Raw genomic sequence first — 20,274 nt, 5'->3', positions numbered from 1 at the left:
TACTTTTTTTTTTTCATGCGAGACCAAGGATTAAATATTAAAAATGATCAATTCTCGCGTAAACCACGCGGCAAAAGAAAGATGAACGAGTCGTTTAAAAAGACCCTAATTTATTCCGCGGATAGCGCAGATAAATACAAAATCACAGGTACCAAAAATTAAAAAAAAGAATAAAAAAAAGCAAGCTTCTGCATTGAGATGTCGCTAGTGAATTAGATTTAGGGTCTAGCTCATTTCCCGGTAGAAGCTGTAGTTCGCTCGTTCAAGTTTCTGCTGTCTTCCGACGGCCGCTTTTTTTTTTCTCCCTCTCTTCTGTTTGGCATCTTTTCTTGTTGGCGACATCATACAGTCCAGATGACACCAAAAGGTTCGTACCTGCAAAACAAAATGGGCGGTAAGAAGATTACATCTGATACTCACTGACAGCTTAAGAAACGCAGGGCATGGATTATTATGTTCACGCTTCTTGCTTACGCGTTAATCGTTCACGGGTGTTATCAACGGCTAATGCCGGTATCTCATGTGGACTGATAATGTGCTTTTCGGTATTCACCACGTACCGTGCGTTTCTTACGCCGTCAATGACAAAGGTCGTTTCGTCCATCTATTGTTAGTCAATTTACGCTGTTTTCATCGTAGGCCGCCTGTTTTAAAGGGGTAGAGAAAAGAGCCTGTCTCACAGAGAGTTTCCAACTGCTCGTTGAGGGTCACGTGGTGTCACCGCCTTTCCACCTGCTTTCCTTCTTGCCACACGACAACGCAGCGCATGCGCACTTGCGATCAACCTCTGCAGGAAGCGTCCACCATCGATTTGCAAACGTTCCACACGGTTTGAGATGGACACTCCCTTCATTCTAGTCTCCCTGTGAAGGATATCCAACCGCCGCGCTGCTGGCGGCTTAGTTGAGAACTAAGTGGCGCAGCGCTTGTCTGCTGTAGCCAAACGCTGCCTCATCGTTGGGCGCTGACTCGTGTTCAGGCAGTGAAGCACCGATTGAACGCGAGTGTCAGCTGAACGATTACTCAGCACTCGTGTTCAATGAGTGCCCCGCGCTCGATCGAGGACGATGACGTAAATGATTCAGTTCACAGGCTTTCTGATTGGTAAACACTGAGCTATGTGGAACACAAGCTTGCCAAAGTGACCTATGCAGTTCGATCTCCTCGCCAATAGCGAATTATCAAGTTCTCCTTTTCTTTGCTTGGCAATATATAAGTAAAATATTATAGGTCTAATTAAAAAAAAAAATTCTCTCTTAGCCCCGCAATTAGCAATGAAAAGGTCTGATTCGTTTCTTTTCTTTTTTTTCTCTTGACGCGTAGAAGTAGCAAATGCTATACACTTTGGTTTTATGACTTTGAATGTTTCCACAATCGGGACCAATCTCTAGCCCACGATTAACACATACCAATGAGCACAAAAGAAAGACCGCCTTTTTTGTGACGGCCCGAATGAACGACCCCCGTTACGTATAAACGAAAAAGAGGAGTTTTCGCAATTCTTGTCACGATCAGAATCAACGAACTAAGGACATTTGCGCAAATCGCTCGTGAAATTCGGTCTCAGTATAGTTCAAGTCAACCAGCGGGCGTCGATAATGAACAAAGTAAAAAAATATTAATTGAAATATATAGGGCAGATTTATTTGCATTTAAATAAGATTAATTTGATTTAAAAACTGTAGCTAAAATAGTATTTCAAACATGAAATCGATTGATCAACCCGTTCGATCGCTAGAAATAACATGGAAGACTTGCTGTCAATATAACGGTTAAATACTGAGCAACTTCTTATTGATGCAAGCCCTGCCGTACATGAACAAAATCCGCTTCATTTTGTAGTTAATGAGAAAAGATGTTTCTCGCGCTCTGATCTGCTTGCCATATGACATTACTATTCTTGTTTACATTTTTTTTCGCATTCTAGTTTGCTTGTAGTTGGACATTACGCAACAGAAACGAAGTGGGAGGTAGAAGGAAACTTCGACGCTCTGATTTGCTCTGAAGAGTACCTTTTTTTTGCTTTTGTTCAGCTTATTAAAAATTCTCTTCCCCAATCCTTTTAAATTTAAATGAAAAAGCACACACACACACATAGGAAGCATCATGTCATACACAAAATAAATATATATATATTTTTAAATAGTTTTTCGCGGGAAGTTTCGACTTAAATCATCTCAGCAAAACCGCTGTAATCGAGATTTAAGTCACGATCTAAATCATCCTTATTTTGATTCTTCGCCCAGCTTGTCAAATTAAATCGGGACGAGCCCGTCGTTTGGTCTTCTTTGTGTCTACGTGGGCGTCATCCTGACGCGTCTTCGAAGGAACCACGGGGAAGGCTTCATTGCCACTCTTTCTCACTGAATGTGTGCATCCGTCGGTCCATGCCAGGAACCGTATTCTGTTCCACTGTAGTCCATGACAGCTTCAGACACGCAAGGCGCGGCGAGTCCCACGAATTTCATTATCGCTCCGCCGCAGCCATTGAGAGTGCGGCATTTACCGATAAGATTACCGAAGAACAAATCGGAAAGATAGGAGGCCCTGCCCAATTGCTGTCAGTGACTGTAAACGTAAGAAAGATAGCAAAACTCGAAACGAAACAATACTTACTGTACAAGTTGGAGTTGAAGATACTGGAGATATCTTTCTAATTCTATGTAGTCGCTGGAAAATAACAATTAAAAGTGACGTTAGAATGCGTTCTCGAGACGTCAGTTTCTCGGATATACTATGTATAAGCTGCTCAACCAATGTTAGAGGTTCTGCAGTCACCGGGACATTTGTTCGTAAGTAAAAACAGCCCGTGTGTGAGCATTCTTCAACTAACGCGGACACTCTTTGCACGAAACATTGGGAGTAAACAAACCCGAGTTTCCTTACTCCCGTCTCAAAGTTAAGCAAACGCATACAAATGCAGACTCAGCCAAAAACATGTTTTTTTTTTTTTTTTTTTGGAGCGTTTTTTTTTTTGTTTTGTTTTTTTACATGGACACTTATCGCGACATTACCCTCCAGAGTTATTGGTGCTCTCACACATTTCCGTTTGAGCGCCTTTGATCGCTTAGCAACCGCCTTTTACCGCTTAAGGCCGCTACACACCTATGCGTTTGAGTGCATTCGACTGCGCTGCGTCGAGAAACGAAAGCGAGTCACCGGCTCATTCTGTCCTTCGTGTGAAGCGTGGAATACAATGCAAAAAATAACTTGGCAGGTGATATAAGAAGCGGAGATGTCCTGGCTTCTTGCAGCCGCAACGCAGTCAAACGCTGTTTAACGCAACTCTGTGGGTCTTTAGTGCGAAGGAACACAGTGACACTCCGACGCCATTTATTGGTAGCCCCTGAACTCTTTCGATCTGCGTATAACTATATCCAGGAGGCTTTGTGTTAGTTCCAAGATCAGGGCTACGCACTATACCCATGAGAAAAGGCCGTTTGTAACATTGTCGGAAATATTTAGAAACCGTAATGAAATAATGCTGGGTAAACAAAACTGGGAAATGTAGGCAGATGAAAAGCGTAACCGGTAGATGGCCCGAGTGTGTTCTCCAGTCGCAAGCGGTCACATTTGCACGCAACGCGTCGAATGCGATAAATGTGCGAGCCAGCCTTCACAGTTTGCGTTCCAAGTGGGCTAGATCGGCGAATGGATGAGAAGTTTTTACTGCAGACTGTGCGTGTTTTATCTTCTGAACTAAAGGAATTCTGAATGACGAAGTCAAACTCGAACACTTCTTGGTGCTGAATACTGTGACCTCCTTTAGAGCTGTCCACACGAACATGTGTGACGCATCCGTTACGCGTGCACTTTTTTTTAGTTTTTTTTTGCGGACGAATATAACGTTTTCCGGACGAATCCGGAAGTTTCCACACGTTGTTTAGAACACAAGAGTTAGTGAAAACTCGCGCTTTACCCCGGAAAAGGCCTATAAAGAAGGCCAACAAACTTTAGCGCGTGGAAGGTTTCTTTATAACCGCTGCGAAAGGATGGATCCGGTGAAAAAACGTCAACACTAAAAATAAGAAAAAATAAAAAAAGAAGACGTACACGGGAAGAGCACCTGTCGTTTCATTAGTTGCAGACATCTTTAATAGACGGCCTGGTCTGCGTCAGGAGGCGTTCAGAATGTTCTGGATCCGAACAACTTTCGGTAAATTTTCACAAGTGTTAATAGCAGTGTGGCGGCTTCTGTGTTTTGGCAGAAGCGATACCGGTAGTTACGTTTTGGTTATTAATGTGCTCTCTGCAGTGGTCGGCGGATTATTTTCTGATACCGGCGTGCCACTGGTTATAATAAAATTAAAGAAGCAAGTTTTTTTGTTTGCTTTTTGACAGGAGCAGGGACGCTTTTATCATAAATTGTTACTTGCGTGAAGTAATGGCGGCAGCTGGTTCAGTTTTTAACTTACCGAACATAATTATACTAATAAGTTTAGCAGTTTGCTTCGCTTCGTATACGCGAATGACACTCGAGGAGTTCAGATCGATTATAGTTTTTCAAATATAAAAAACAAAGACATTAAACAACTTGTAGAGCGAGCAGGTTGCAATTCAGCGGTACTGCATATACAACACAGTGCTTTGTTTGGGCAGGCTAGTGGCGTCACAGTAAGTGGTTTTATCGTGGCTGTGAACAGCTTTCCTTCAGATAAGGAGAGTACAAAAAAAGAAAGAAGAAAGAAAGAAGGAAGTTAGAGGTGGCAGAACGAAGACCAGTGACCATTCGAAGTAATCTTTTCTGGAGCTCATGCTGGTTCATGGAAAAGACCGCGACCCATCCTACCTTTGACGACGGCTCCCCGTGGAGATATCCGGGCTCCAGCACCGAATAAGCGAATTAATGCGCACCTGCTCACTTCTTCTTCTTCTTGGCCAGGACTGTGGCCTGGGAGACGCCTTCCCCCGGGTACGGACTGACGTTCTCCGGGATCTTGCCTGGCGCAGTGCCGATGACCGTCGGGTGGCTGTGGTTGATGTCGTCCGTGGCCGGGTTGAGCTGGAACTGCTTCTGGAACTCGCGGGTGCCGTAGATGATGCCGAAGTTTGTGTACCTGAACGAGGGCTGCTCGGCTTCGTAGCCTGGGTCCACGCCGGTCAGGATTGGGTAAGACCACGCTGGCGCCGTGAGGCACAGCAGCACAAACACCAGGCAGAGTTGATTCTGCGGAAGCAAAGAGGCAGATTTTGTCATTGAACGCAATCAATGTTTGGCGGCTTTAGATATTCGAGGATGTCCCTGGTACTTGGCGTCCTTGGGGGACAACTTTTTTTTTGTAACCTGCAATAAGGAAGAAGTGCGCGTGGAATAGCTTTGTTCAGCTCTCGGTGTGCACAAGGGCATGGGCGGACATGCGACGAGCAAGTGTTTGGAAATGCATCTTTGGCGCATTGAAACGCATGGAGGGGCACTCCATTCAAAAAGCAACATAATGACGACGCACACTTGGCGTCGTCATTCAACGAATGACGACGCCAAGTGTGCGTCGTCATTTGTTGAAATGCGGGGGGGGGGGGGGGGAGCAGAATGACGTGGGCGTATTTGGCGGGTAAACAGACGTGCGAGGTGCGCAAGGATCAGACGAACTTGCACACCGTACAGCCATTTATTGTATCTATAGTCGGATACAAGTGAAGGATGCGCCAAGCACCAGCACATGGAAGGCACGGCATCAAATTGCTTCGCGGACCAAGTAGTAAATGCCTTAACAATATAAGTGACGGCAGCGCGCCTTGCGCCTTGGTAGCGAACTAAACGCGCATCGCGGAAGAGCAGTGACTGTACTTCATTTCAGCATAGCTCAGACGCAGCCGAAGTTACGAGATAAGTGGACCAATGAAGCGGCATTAAAAGCGCAAGTCACATAGGTATTTTCTGTTTATGATTGGTTCAGCGATTAAAACACGTATGACAAACTCTATAATGGTGCGCTTTTGACGCCGTCTTATTGGTCCCATCAGCTCGTAGCGTTGTCTGCGTCTTGTCGATCGTACCACTAAATGCAAATTCATTAAAATTTCACGTCATGCCTCCGACGGTACGCCAACAGTTTACTCACCTAACAACGCTCTCTTCACCCATGTTAGTTCACACAAATATGTATCTCGGCGTTTACGTAACTGATAACCTTTCATGGCAAACTCACGTTGACTGCGTAACAAGTAACTTAAATCGTACTCTCGGGTACTTACGGCGAAACTTTTGTTTAGTCCCCTCTAGTTTGAAACCTCTGTTTTATAAAACTTTGGTAATACCAAAACTTAAATACGCGTCATCAATTTGGGACCCCCATTTAAACTCGCTCATTCCTATATAAAAAGCCATCCAAAATCGTTTTGTTTGTTTCATTTTTTATAACTACTTCCACACTGATAGCGTCACAGCAATGAACTTGAATTTAAACTTGCCCGATCTCGCTTTACGCCGTAAAATCTTTCGCCTTTGTCTTTTTTTTCTCAGAAAACCTGCCGTTATAACCCGTTTGTCAGTGACTTACTTTTCGAGCCGCCTTCATACATGTTTTTCTGCAACAACCATCCGTTCAAGGTTGGCGTGCCCTAGAGTCGAACAAATTTGCATTTTTGTTCCTTCATTCCCACGACATGCAGCGACTGGAACCACCTCTCCGTCCCCATCGCTTCCATCACAAACACCAATCTGTTCAAATATGCCATTTGGAATCATATATTGTAACCCTGCCTATTTTTGGCTTGCTTATGTCGTTATACATTTTAACCCACCCCCTCTACAATGCTTTGGCCTTGAGAGTAAATACATAAAATCTTGGAGGACGCTTCAGCTTCGTTTTTAAGAGTGGAACGCAATAGCGTTATTGGGTCCCGTTCGCAAATCCTTCTCATTCTCTTCTCGCGGTCTTCCTGTCGATAGGGAGTTTTGCGTAGATCGTTTTTGCCGTCCCGCAAGGGCCCTCCGCAACCTGCTACGATAGCGGGAACTCTTCAGCCAAGGCTATCGGCGCGCAGGCGCAGTAGCAACTTCTTCGTTGCGGAAGGCTTAGCGGAGGGGGCAGAGCGGTCTACGAAAACTCCGTATTGAGCAGTAAGTGCGGCGGACGTGGCCCGGTCAGTAGCCTTTCTAGCTCGCAACCAAAGGGTCGCTTGCTCGAATTCCGCCTAAAATTCTTTAAAATTTCCTTTAAGGAAAAATGAATTGCTTTATAAAGTGAACTCATTTGAGACATGCGGCGGCCTTTAATTCGAATTAATTGTGGTGTTTTTTTTAATCACTTTCATTCCACGCGCAACGTCACGTTTCACGTGAACTTTGTGGGTTGTCTGAAATTCCCGCTAGGGGTCATGTAGCTGTGACGTCATGACCTTATCGACCAATCAAGATTTTCGCGTCACGCCACCGACGCCGGCATTTTCTGCCACGCACGCCACTGAGGCCGGAATTTCTGTGACACGGGCTCCTCAACTCTATCGCGCTAATGAACAAATAAATTAGCGCGCATTCTTAACTTCACCTCACTATATACTTCGTTTCAGCTAAAGTTCAGACGCAGCCGACGCTACTAGGTAATGGGACCAATCAAGCAGCGTCAAAAGCGCCAGTCACTGGGATTGTTTCTGTTCATGATTGGTTTAGCGATGATAGAACACGTATGAGGAGCACTATGATGGCACGCTTTTGACGCTGTCTGGTTGGCCCCATCAGCTCGTACCGTCCACTGCGTGTGGACTTAATGTGAAACGAAGTATAGTATTCTATTTCCAAGAAAGTTTGTCATACAAAAAATGATGTCGCGTAATCGCAGAATGCCTGAAAAACAATTTTGATAATCTTTTTTTTTTTTTTAATAACGTATTCTCATCCGGATTTTTAATAAATAAAATTTGTTCTGTACGTGGGTTTCAGTCACAACTAGATACTTGCACAAAAGTAAACACGAAGGGGGAAAAAACAACAACAAAACGTTCGGGCTCCAATCCACGCTGTGGAGGTGGCTGGACACCGAAGCTGTGCTATTACCTGCGGCGATTGCCCACTGCACGAAAGACCCTTTTTATGGAAAACGCCACCCAGGTGGTACAGTGAGACCCGTTTAGAACGAACACACGCATAGCGAATTATTTTCAATATCGAACTCACGGAAAATATAAATAAAAATGCATGTAAAAAATACTTTTCTATAACGAACAACATATTGGCTATATCGAACTTTTTCCCCCGGGAAGGCTTTTAGAAACGCACAAAATATCGTCTTCTAGCGTGTCCCTCTCCCCCCTCCCCCCCCCCCCCCCCAAAAAAAAAAGAAAAAGTGGGAAAGAAAGAAAATTCCAAAAGCTCAAGCTGTGATCAAAATTGACAGAGGAGCAATCAGAAAGGGAAAAAGCTAAAAAAAAGAAAAAAAAAAGACTACTGCACCCACGCACAGAAAAAAAAAAACTTCATTTCAATGCTGTTGTTTACGAAGCGAAGAAATTCAGAAAGGAAAATAAGCTAAAAAAAAAAAAAAAAACTTTGCACGCATGCAAAAAAAAAAAAAAAAATTACTTTTTAGCTTTTTGTTACAATTAGGGATGCCGCGAACCACGCTAGGCTCGATTTCGAAAGGTTTCGATATTTTCGAACCAAACTGAGGTTCGAAATCGAAAGATATTGATATTTCCTACCATACGGAGGTTGGAATTCGAAAAATTCGCAACTTTCGAAAACCGCGGAGTTTCGAATTCAAAAAGGTCGAAGCTTTCACGGTTTCTAAAAGTTCGGGTTGGATTATTTCGAATATTTTTTTTGCTTGAGGTTCGAGAAATTGAAGATTTCGAACTTTCCTAACTTGAAACTCGAAAGATTCGAATGTTTCGAATTTCTGTGGATCTGAAAAAAAAAAATAAAGTTAGATAAAATCGAAGATTTCGAATTTCTTTCTACATGAAGTTCGAAAAGGTCGAAGGTTTTGATTCTCTTTTAAGGCTAAATCCGAAAAAAAAAAAAAAAAAACTTCGAAGGTTTTAAATTTTTTTTAAGTCCAAGTGCGCAAAGTTCCAAGTCTGGTCCACAGTTTCAAATAACGTGTTCAGTGGTTTTCACGAAATCAGGTTTAGAAAAGTTCGGGGGTGATAATTAGACTGCGCGAAGTTGGTCAGGCAATTAAATGAGACGACGAGTGTCACGGATGTGCTGGAACATTTGCCAGTGCAGAGTGACGTTTGACCATAGATCAGTAACTGTGACCGCCAGCCCGGGGGGGGGGGGGGGGATCATTGACGTGCATCACGAAGTAGTGAGCACACGAACGCACTGCTTAACGACACTCATCCAATTCGAAACGGCAGGCGGGGGGTTGAGGCTCAGAAAAACCTTGAAGCGACCTGGCAAACTGCCCCCCACTCCCTTGCACGCTGGTAGTAATCCGATCGAACGCCGCCCGAGTGACGCTGGCATATAGTAAGTTTAGTTTGTACATGATGCATGATGCAATACATAAAATTTGAAAGAAAAAGTGTAAGAAGACAGAAAAAAGGTAACAGTACAACGTCTCAAGCTCAGCTCAGGACAACGTCTCAAACTCAGCTCAGCTGAAAACTCATCTCAGGGCAACGTCTCAAACTCAACTCAGCTGAGTTTCAGACGTTGTCCTGTCCCCTTTTTTCTTTCTTCTTACACTATTTCTTTCGAATTTCATTCGCAGCCTCCGGAATTCGGATCTTGATCAACATACACCAGCTCGCCTGCACCTTGACAATTATTTTAGTTTGTAATTGCTTTGGAGATTTATTTTCCAGGACAGAAAAAACGCCGAGCAAAAAGCACAGAAGCCGACACAACTTAAGGTCGAGGGCCGTTCTACCATACCAATGGCGTCGGTGAAAAAAAACGGGGGGGGGGGGGGGGGGGGCTCCAGTCTCCCGCCACCCCTAAGATATTTCGGACTGTTAAAGAACGCAATACGGAAAAAGAGGGCATGGTCGAGCTTATTTTAATTTGAAATTATTTATGCATATGTACAGCTACTGTCCCTCTTCACTGCATAAAATATCACTTAGATAATCAATGTTAGAAACTCGTTGTCAGACACTCGTCACATCCTCGGTGGTTCAGAAGTTCAGAGCTATGTCTTTTGGACCTAAATAACTGTGCCATTGGCAAAAAAAAAAAAAAAAAGAAAAAAAAGCTGTATGATTTTGCTGGGAGTGTGGTATTCTTACATATTCAGAGGCCCAGAACTACGAAACAAGTTTCTCCTACCAAAATGTTTACAGGCTAAAAGAAACATGTCCCAGGAGCGTCAAATGAGAAAAAAAAATATTAAAATGGTATTTTTTTTATAATCTGCTGAAATTGAACAATTTTAGAAATCTTCCCCATGAGTTAATTTATTCCTCAACGTGAAAAAAAACCAATAAATAGATTATTTTGTATTCTGCAGATGGTAATGATATGTACTGTCTGTGGTGTTAATTTAAATGCGATACCTCAAACAATTTAGGCGAACAAAATTACCAAGTTTAGGGCATAATTTTCCGTAGATACATGTTTGGATATTTCTTCGAAACTCGGTCTTGAACAACAATATTCATATATTAAGACGACACTTACCTAAGCTATAGATAGATCATTCTTAAAATGTTTAACATCTCTAGCATAAAAAGCTTCGGCTGTAGCGCGCGTCAAATATGGCACAAACGACAATTGTCAAAAACTCGTCGTCCTTCCTCGCTTCTTCGGGAATCTATTTCTTTAAAACCAAGCATGCCAGATGATTGAAATAAACGGCGTTGTCTTTTACAAGGAATGCGGCACAGCATGTGAAAACGCGAAAAAAAAATTACGAATGTACCTCGCTGCTTGGATCCAAATGAAATCACCCGCCGGTCTTTCGAAGGTCGACGAGCTTCAAACTTTTAGGGTAAAAGTTCAAAGCTCGTCGAACTTCTGACTTTTCAGGAATCGAAAGTACGACAATTTTCGAATTCTTTGGATTAATAAGCTCGAATGTTCGAAAATGATCGAATTTCTTTGCGTAGGAAGTTCGAAAAGCTTCAAACTGTTTAGTGTAAGAAATTCGAAAGTTCGACAAGCATCGAATTTCACAGCGTAATAAGCTCAAAATTTCGAAAAGGGTCGAACTTCTTAGTTTAGCAAGTCCAAAATTCGACTTCCGTTGAACTTCTCAATATATAGAAACTTCAAAAGTTCGAAATCTTTCGAACTTTTCGAACCAATTGATTCGATCATCGAACCTTTGGTTCGAAAAAAGTTCGTGGCATCCCTAGTTACAATGTGGAAGCGAAGAGATGAGAGAGAAAGAGAAGCTCTCGCCTTACAACGGACGCAACGTGGAAGTTCGTTGTAAATGTTTTTTGATATATCGAATTGCTTGATATATCGAACTGATCGTAGCGTTTCCTGCTGTTCGTTATAAACAGGTTTGACGTACTCCAGTTATTGACATCCCAGAGAACGTCCGGTTTATAAAAAAAGAATACCGAAGGCCACCTAAACACCGCCGCTTGAAATGTAGATGAAACCTTTAACTACCAATTCTTCAGGTGAACACCAAAAGAACGAAAGAGTGTGAGATCTGTTAAAATGTTTCGAGTATTCTTGTAAACTAAGTTGCCTCCCCCAAGATGTAATATTGTATAGCCGAAAGTCCTCGTTAAATCTCCAACTTTGTTGTCCGTGTAGCATTTATGCTTCATAGCACTGGTGACATAACAGTGCGACCGGAAGTCACTTGGGATGCAAGCGGTAGTTCATGTTTGTAAGCCGCAAAAGGGTCTGTACGAAATGATCGACGAAAGAAAAGTAAATGCACTGTACCAAAATTTGTTGTACATGAAAGACTAGTGACGTCACTCCCCACGTCGCAAGCTGCCGTCGCCGCGGCAGCTTGCACAACAGTACTCTTTACCGAGAAACGTATGCGACGAGTGCTACGTGCTTCGCATTGTTATCAGTAGCGCCTTATCATCAGTTACCTTGTTTGGATGCTTGTTCTTTATAGAAACGAATGTTGTGCCGTATGTTGTATGTGTGATATGTACTCTGCGCTTAAATCGCTGAAGGATTTTTTTTCCGTGGGTACGGCGACACCTAAAAAATTCCAGGAATCCAACTTGTGAGTCATATACAGCTTCGATGTAAAAAGAAAACAAAAACATATAAGCTCATAAGTTCTTTTAAATCTGAGATTACGATTTTTTTTTTTAATGCGAAAGCATAATGTTCCATGGAGCCAAGCCAGCGTTATCTGAGTAGAGCCGGCGTTACCCTTGTCTGTAGCCGCGAAAATACGGCACCTAAATTCACATTCTCAATAAAACACAAAGAAAAGCGCAGCAACGCAAATGCTTCGTCACGGGAGCCGGCGGGTGCGCTTAAGGTCAAAGCGGACGCGCCTCAGAAATAAAACACAATGAAAAACACTGCAACGCAATGCCTCGTCACGAAAGCCGTCGTGAAGCCGGCGTGGTTCGCAGCGCCTGAGCGGCGGGGGAGCGGGGCGTCACCGCTGGAGCGCTGTGTACGAAAGGAAGATGTGGCGCGCTGCTTGTAGGAATGCGCTGCGTGTACGAATGGAAAGCATTCCTACAGGTAAGCAATCTGATGTGTCTCTGCCGAATTTTTGAAATCTCGTTACCATGCAAAATTTTGACAGAATTGGTTGAAGTCAGCTTTCGTTCAAACGTAATCGCATAATTCGTTCACATGCTTATTATGGACTGTAAGTAACTAATTTATCAGCTCGATGATTGTTATTGCGGTAATCACAAGTGCATTCATTACGAATTCATATATTGAAACATTTCACGAGAGAGAATACAGTTGTTTCCGATACAGATGAAAAGCAAGCCCGAATGCAACTTGACGAAAACCGTTTTCGTTTGTGATATTCACTATACAAAGAGCCGCCGCATTATTTTGTGAAATAGAATGAAGGAAAAGAAAAAGGGACAAAAAGTAGGAATTGCGAGGTCATACCATTCTTTCTTCTTCATGTCCATAGCTAAGATGTCTTCGTACCAACGTTTCAATTATAAACAGTTCCCGCAAATGACAAGGTTAAGTTTATGATCCGGAACGTCAAGTGACAGCCAACAATTAAAGTTTTTTTTTTTTTAGATTTTTAGATACGTTTTAGGCTGGCGGGCTTGAATTAATACTTCAACTTATCTCTGGATATGTTTCCGTGTGGGTTTTAGCACTTGTGTCCTATTTTGTTCAGATTTATGTACACGGTACCTTTAGCTACTTGTGGCCTGGAGGAAAACCGAGAATCCTCTCACGAAGGGGGCTTTCTTATCACGTCTGCTGCCAACGGGTCATTTAGGTCGTTTCTACGGCGTACGTTGACTGTGAATTGAGGGACACTTTGAGAAGAATTACGGGACATTCTTGAAAAAATAGTTTGGCATTTTTGCTTTTTCTTCAGACATTTCCTGGTCGCCCCTCTAGGCGCCGCACCGCATAAACGCTCGGGACGTACGTACTTCCGAACTGGGACAACCCCGCGACTTTTAGTCACGCGCTCGAAAGCACGGCTTTCGAAATTCACTTCTGAACCACACAGCCGGGGAATCGCTGAGGCGATACAAAGAACGCCGCGCGGAATATTTTATAGGCGCCCACTGACGCGATGTTTGCCATTCACGAGGCGCTGCGGATCACTAATCTTAGATAACTATATGAAGCTGGAGTGTTTGGATAACTTGAAAGAAGCCGAGGAAGCGCGCACCTACCTGCCGTCTTTTGAGGAACAAGAGGCGCAATGTTGATGCCGTGACATAATAAACTCTGAACGCAGGATTAGCTGAGTGCCGCGACATGAAGGCCGCGCCGCCTGGACGCGAATCACGTTGTTGAGATGTTTCGGAGCATTTCGAAGAGCTCTACATTTCACACACTTCACATTTCTGGCTTTCGTCGTCACGTCATACCGTTCAGCATTGACACGTTCACAAAGCTTGCCTTTTGTTATGAGGCCCACGTAAATGGAATTGGATGTAAATATTTACACCTGTGTTTCCTAAGCAGTCAGTGACTAGTCGTAGGCTGTCTGACTAGAAAATAAACGAAGACCCACCTAGTTTGAGACATTCTGAACGAAAGTATTGCCCGTGTAAGGCGTTGTCATACACTGCGTTTGCTTTCTTCGCGCGGGAGACCTGCGACCGACCGTGAAATACGGCCGTGACCAGGTCTAGCGCTTTACTAAACGCCTTCATGCTGAGTAGCCATAGTCGTGGTAAGGCTTTCATTGAGACTTCACGAAAGCCGATCATGCCTGACAGTATCAAATCCGGCTCGCTTCAAGGCTGATCCTGTTTCAAAGTGCGGCGTCTTTTATAGAAAACATAGCGACAGACAAGCTTCAACCTATGCGCCAGTTATGCAGGGCCGTCATCAATAACCGAACACATGTTTGAATGGTTAGTCCGCATGACGGCGCATGGAAGACGTATTTTTTGACGGCTCCAAACAGATCGTTCCGCCGCTGCCATCAGCAAATGGCTACCGTTTTAATCTCACTTGTCATTGATCATCGTGGACAGAGCCCTGTCTATGACCGGTTGCTATGTATATATATATATACCCATTCATCGCCGCACGTCAGCCCCTAGCAAGGTTTGCTGAATTATAGGGTGCAGTGCCGGACCAGCGAGCTCCCAGATCACTTCGTTTCTCGTCCGCCCTTAGGGGGATGAAGGTCAATGGGACCGCGGACGTGGCCTCTGTTCACCGTCTACACTGGAGTACTTGACGATGCTGTGGGTTCTCCTTGTCAGAAAACGCCTGCACGTTTTTGAGAGCAATTAATAGCGCTTTCCTCGATAAACACGACGCACGACCGCAGGGCGGTGTGATACCTTTGAGACTTGCTGCACGCGTTAAGAGTATACCGGGGTACACGTGTTTTCAGGATAAGAACGCCTTTCCTCGTTGTAAGTAGACAGTCTCGCCGGTTGCCGTCGGGCTCCCGTTTCATGGATTGTAATCGCGCTGCACGTTCCGAAAGTTCCCTTGGTGGTTTTAGATCAGGTATTGGATTGTTTTGTTCGTGCGACGCTAGATGCACTTCAGAAATGCGTAGGACATAAAATTCGAATGGTGCTAGTATCTCGCGTATGTTTGCGTTACGTTAATCTCGATTGTCGTTTTCTCTGGAAGATTATATGAACACCGTGCTCGCGGAATGTTTTATATTCAGAGAGATTGGATTAGGTTAACTTTCTTTTTTTTTAATTAAAAGGATAGCGACTGTTTAAGTAACCAGTAAGCGGCGGTGTGGGGCAGAGCGAATGAGGTACACGATAACGTTGTTTCGGATAGATATACCCAAACAAGTCGCTCAAATATTTGCATTAAAAAAGATTACCTCCTACTTTTATCTCCAACGTCCTAGAATGCATAAAATGTTGTATTTAAGCAGCAATCTTTTAAATTTGTTTAGAAGACATAAAACTCGCCCTGGGTGTGAAAAAAAAGTTTGTTTATTAATTCCACATTACATTTGCCAGGATGGTACCTTGACATGAAGACACGTGACCACAGGTTTCAAGGTCAAGTCGTGGTGTCACGCGATGCCAATTTTTCCGCTAAATTTAGCGGGGAATTTAAAGTCGCGTGACGTCACGCGACGTGACGTAGTGGTGTCAAGTAGCGGTGTTAATTTTGCCGCTAAATTTAACGGGAAAATGCACGGACGGACGAACGGACGAACGAATGTTTGGGTGTAGGGGGTTCCGGTAAAGAACGTTCCACGCTTTAATACGTCGACGCAATGGTTAGTGGCAGTGCTTCTTTATGTACGACAGACGGTATGTCCCCTACTCGCTAGCCAAAGCGGCGCCATGTTTAGCAGGCGCGCCAATATTTTTTTATTATTTTTTTTTGGCTAAGTAAACTCGTTCGTATATCTACAAGTCGTAACCGCAGATATTTCTTCAGGCATTTTTGTTACCAATGTAATAACGATAGTTTACATATATATATATGAAGCGGTCATTTCACCTGAGCAACAAAAGCCCTTCACCGCGCTTCAAGAATTCAAAACCCCCGTCTCATGGTGTGGCCAAGGACGACGAGATTGGCGGATTGAGCGATACCTCTCAAGAAAAATGTACTGCTCGATTGCCTACGCCACCTTGAGAGGGCCAGAGCAGGTGACAGATTGGATACGTCACACGAGTGTTGCGTCAATGTTCGGCCTGGACTGGTGTTTATGGAGTGAGAACACAAGTCTTAACCGAACGCCGATGTAGCGTTCGTGTCCAAACTACGTTCTTTCTTGTCCTTCGGTAGATGACGTAGAAAATACGGGGTTAAGGCCTTGTCGTCTAGGAGTTGCTGTATCGGGACGGGCAGGCACCCCCCCCCCCCCCTTCACATCCCTTACCCCCTTTAATAAATAAAGGGTGTTTTCACGTATATAGCACTCTTTTCCGTACCCTCTGTAAACCTCTCGTAAGTAAGGGGCGCTCCTGGCAGTAATGTCTTGTTTTATGCCTAAAAGGGTGTATTACTCAAAATAAAGGAGCCGAAAGGGCGTAGCCCCGCGTGTAAGAGCTCTGAAACACCCTTTTTACACCTTTAAAAGTGTAGAAGCCGCAGTCGCATAACTCGCACATCGTACGAAGGACACGGTTGCAGACACGTTGACAGAATTATCCGCGGTTACGCCTTACACGAGTTTGAAGCACGTTTTCTATGTAGAGACTTCGAACGTGCCTATAAAGGCAGTTTTTGTACGACCAATGTGGCAGACCGTAACACAAAAAAGAAGGTACGCCTGAGCCAGCATCTTTATGATGTGTTAGCAGCGTAACAGCGGCTTAATACATCACAAAAAAAAAAAATGAAAGCCGTTTACAACTCCCTGTAACACCGAATTAGAGCGCAGCTCTTGAGGAGGTGGAGGGAAGGGTACTGAGGGGAGCGTATACCCCTCCTCCCTTCCCCTCACCTCCTAATCCTCCCTGATACTCCTCCTCCCCTCCTCCTCGTCCTTCTCCTCCCCTCATCCTCCTCCCCTCCTCCTTCACCTCCTCCTACCCTCATTCCTCAAGCTCGCCATGTCTGTTCTGTCGCCATGCCTGCAGCGTGTCTTTTGAATGACGTACGAGCAGTGTGATATGGCGGCTTAGAATTTCTGAGTGTGAATCGTAGACCCGCGAGAGTTAGTATATAGGCAGGGATTCGTTGCATCTCCGAGAGCGCCTCTCTCAGCGGTCTCCCCGGGAGCGCCTCGCTCAACGGGGGACACCCACGGCGTGTGTCAAGATGGTTGGCAGGACTCGCCGAGGTCATCCACGTGGGCACGCATCGAGTGGCGGCTAGTATCGCGGCGAACCGTGCTCACGCCCTGCCTTTCGAGTTTTTTTCCCCCGCTTACGAAAAGCGGCCAGGAAGTGAGCGAGAGCGCGCCGAGAAGTGGAGTCTGCCGGAACGGCGGCCGAGGTCGCAAACGCGGCTGGGCTATCTGGTCCGCGCCCGGTTTGCCGAACAAAGGCAGAGCCGCGTCGCACCGTGACGGGAATCTCTGGTTAGGCAACTTTCCAAAGATTGCTTACCGCCACTATACCGGTTTGTTATAACCCGACAAATTTTGTAGTATTATTGTTGCCGTTATTGTCCTCTGTGGTAACTGTATTCAAGTCCTGCGAGCGTACCTGGAACCCGAAAAAAAAAGGCTTTAAATAAAAACGGCTTCTATTCTTTCTTAAAAAATTCAGACGAGTTTTTTTTTTTTTTTTTTTTTTTGCAGTGCATGGGAGGGAGTTTGATGTCGAAGACAATAAGGTGTCTTCAGTCGACGTCAATTTGCCCTTTCGTTTTTGGATACGAATTTGATGGTGGCAGTTAAATCCTTAATATACTTGACTTCGGCACGGCACGCACAGCCAATGAGCTTGCTGCACTGGTGTGTAAAAACGCCGTGAATCAAGTAGCGAGAGAAGCGAATAGAAGAAGCAACACATTCCGTTTCTTACAATGTCGGTAAGTACGGAATCGTCAGTCACTGACTTTGCTTGACAATTATATTTCTTAGTCAAACGTTTTAAAACACTGGCGTTTTTCACTTCTGCTCTTGCGTGGTTGGCTGCCATATTTTTTAATGGGGGAGAGGGGGGGGGCGAGGGTGAAGATTGAAATAGAAACGTATCTCACACAAACTCACGTGTCGGCATTCTTTTAGTAAACAAAACATTTAGTAATATATATATATAGTTTTTTTTTTAAGCTTTACAATTTTGTTTAAAAAAAAATCGCGCAAGTTACACTTAAGTGATTTGTGCAGGTGAGTTATACGGCCAGGGGGACATTATGTGGATGGCTAATATTTCCGATAAGTCGGCTAATTAATTAAAATTTCTAAAAATAAATTTTTATTAGTGAAAGCAGACATATGGTTCCAATTAGAAACTTACTGAGCGTCATCTAAGACTACTGAATCAACTCTTTCTAGACCGACCTGAAGCTCATGGAAAACTCGTGGACGCACCAAAGTTACCACTCGTGCAGCAGGCCCAAAGCTAGCAGTGGCGGAACGCGAAGGATAAGATTATCATCGCGTTCCGCCACCGCTAGCTTTCGTTTTAAGAAGTCTGGCTGTTCAATGAATCTGCGAATTTATTCTTCTCTGTGAATTGCATTGCATTCCATTGCGCATTGTGCATTGCGTAATGCAACAGCGCAGACTTCATTTTGTGGGTCTAAACAGATGTTCCGCCTCATCACTCGCTGAGCTGGTTTCGTAAATCACAGAAATCGGCTTTTTATGAGTGTTTTCCGGTTAAGTAGATGCGAAAGCATTTCTTAGGGCGTGTAAAAGGGCAATTTCATGGTTAAAAATAGGCTGCTCTTCGCATATGTTCTAGCTGAAGGTGAAGCTTAGAAATGCTCAATGTTTAGTAGCAATTTTATATGATAGATGTCCTTGCTAAACGAGGTGACTTGCATCAATAGCTGTATTCTTCCCCTTACAGATTATCGGAAAATTGTCCTACGGAGATAAAATGTCCTGCAGTGCATTCAGGCAAGGAGATGAATAGCCCTTCCGAATTTCATCTATATTAAGCGATTGGCTTAAAAGTTGACACCTGAAAGCTGTGTCAGCCGTTCATTTAATTGGCTGTCACCGTTGAAAGACTCGATAATTCGCGCCTCCTTATGCCGGAGAACCTCATAAATTTCTTAAATATGTGGTCGCAGTGAGTGATCGCTGCAGATGTTTTTGACGAGCGATCAACAAGGTAACAATGAAACATTGTTCTTTAGCTCTTGTTCTTTTCTTTTTTTTTAAAGCGTGTTTTTGAGATAAAGCACTGACCTCAAAACATGTTTGAACAAGAAAATATTCTTGGTCAATGAGAGCTTAAGAAACACCAGAGTGTGGTTTATTATTCTCCTACTTCTTGCTTCCTGATTGGTTATTGGGCATTATTGTCGGCTAACGCCGGAATCTTGTTGGCTATTGAGCAATATTTAAATTGTCATAAACTATAAAACAACAGCGTATAAAGGCACTTGCTGAAGAAAGAAGTGGACAGTGCTGACTCTCAACAAAACATTTACGGTATCGAAAGATAAATATATTTTTTTCTCTAAAAGAAATGTTTAGTTGAAGGTCAGCTCCCATTTTGTTCGCATCTTTCATCAGTCCGGGTGTTTTGCGCGTTTGTTTAACTACTTTATAGTTATTGTCCAACTCGCCTGGGTTGCCACTTTATAGTTCAGTTCACGAAATGCTAGGGACTCCAGCATTTCGAGTTGAATTGTGTTTTACACAATTATTGTTTAAAACAGATAATTGAAAATAGTTATTCTACCTTAAACAAACAAACAAACATACAAGCTATATGCACCAATGCGACCGCTATCTCGTATTACCATTCGAAGAATTCATCTGAAGAAAAATCTGAAAATCGGGTAGTTTTAAGAGCGAAATGCACAATTTTGAGCTCGTTCAAGACGATCTCTTTTACCTTATACAGGACGTAATCAAGACACACCGTCTATTCCCGGTGCTGTGCACCGCATCCTTTTAAACAAAGTATTGCTATTTATAAAGGTATTAAAAACGGGTGAAAATAAAGAAGGCCGTTTATGTCCCATCTGAGAGGAGAAAGATGCATTGACGATCATCGGACATTATAGAATGTATCTGCGCGTTCTTCGTTGAGAAGAATGTAATGCGTATTATGGTTGTCTCTATAGTATTTTGGTATATGTGTCGTATAAATAGACGAACATTTTTTTTTCTTTATTAAAGTATTATATACATACATATATATATATAT

General features: G+C 43.6%; 1 protein-coding gene across 1 annotated transcript in view; it reads right to left on the bottom strand.

The window, feature by feature from the left end:
• Positions 1 to 306: 306 nt before the first annotated feature.
• Positions 307 to 20,274, bottom strand: part of LOC8051498 — a 35,460-nt gene continuing 15,492 nt past the window's right edge. The window contains exons 2-4 of the mRNA XM_029995095.4: positions 4,863 to 5,167; positions 2,617 to 2,670; positions 307 to 375 (exon numbers count right to left, since the gene is read on the bottom strand). Of these exons, the coding sequence (XP_029850955.2) occupies positions 342 to 375; positions 2,617 to 2,670; positions 4,863 to 5,167 (393 nt within the window). The 3' untranslated portion in view covers positions 307 to 341. The remainder of the gene's footprint in view (positions 376 to 2,616; positions 2,671 to 4,862; positions 5,168 to 20,274) is intronic.

The sequence above is a fragment of the Ixodes scapularis genome, unplaced genomic scaffold, assembly GCF_016920785.2.
Source record: "Ixodes scapularis isolate PalLabHiFi unplaced genomic scaffold, ASM1692078v2 PGA_scaffold0__279_contigs__length_252992795, whole genome shotgun sequence".
NCBI lineage: Eukaryota > Metazoa > Arthropoda > Arachnida > Ixodida > Ixodidae > Ixodes > Ixodes scapularis.
This window is presented reverse-complemented; position numbering and strand designations above follow the sequence as displayed.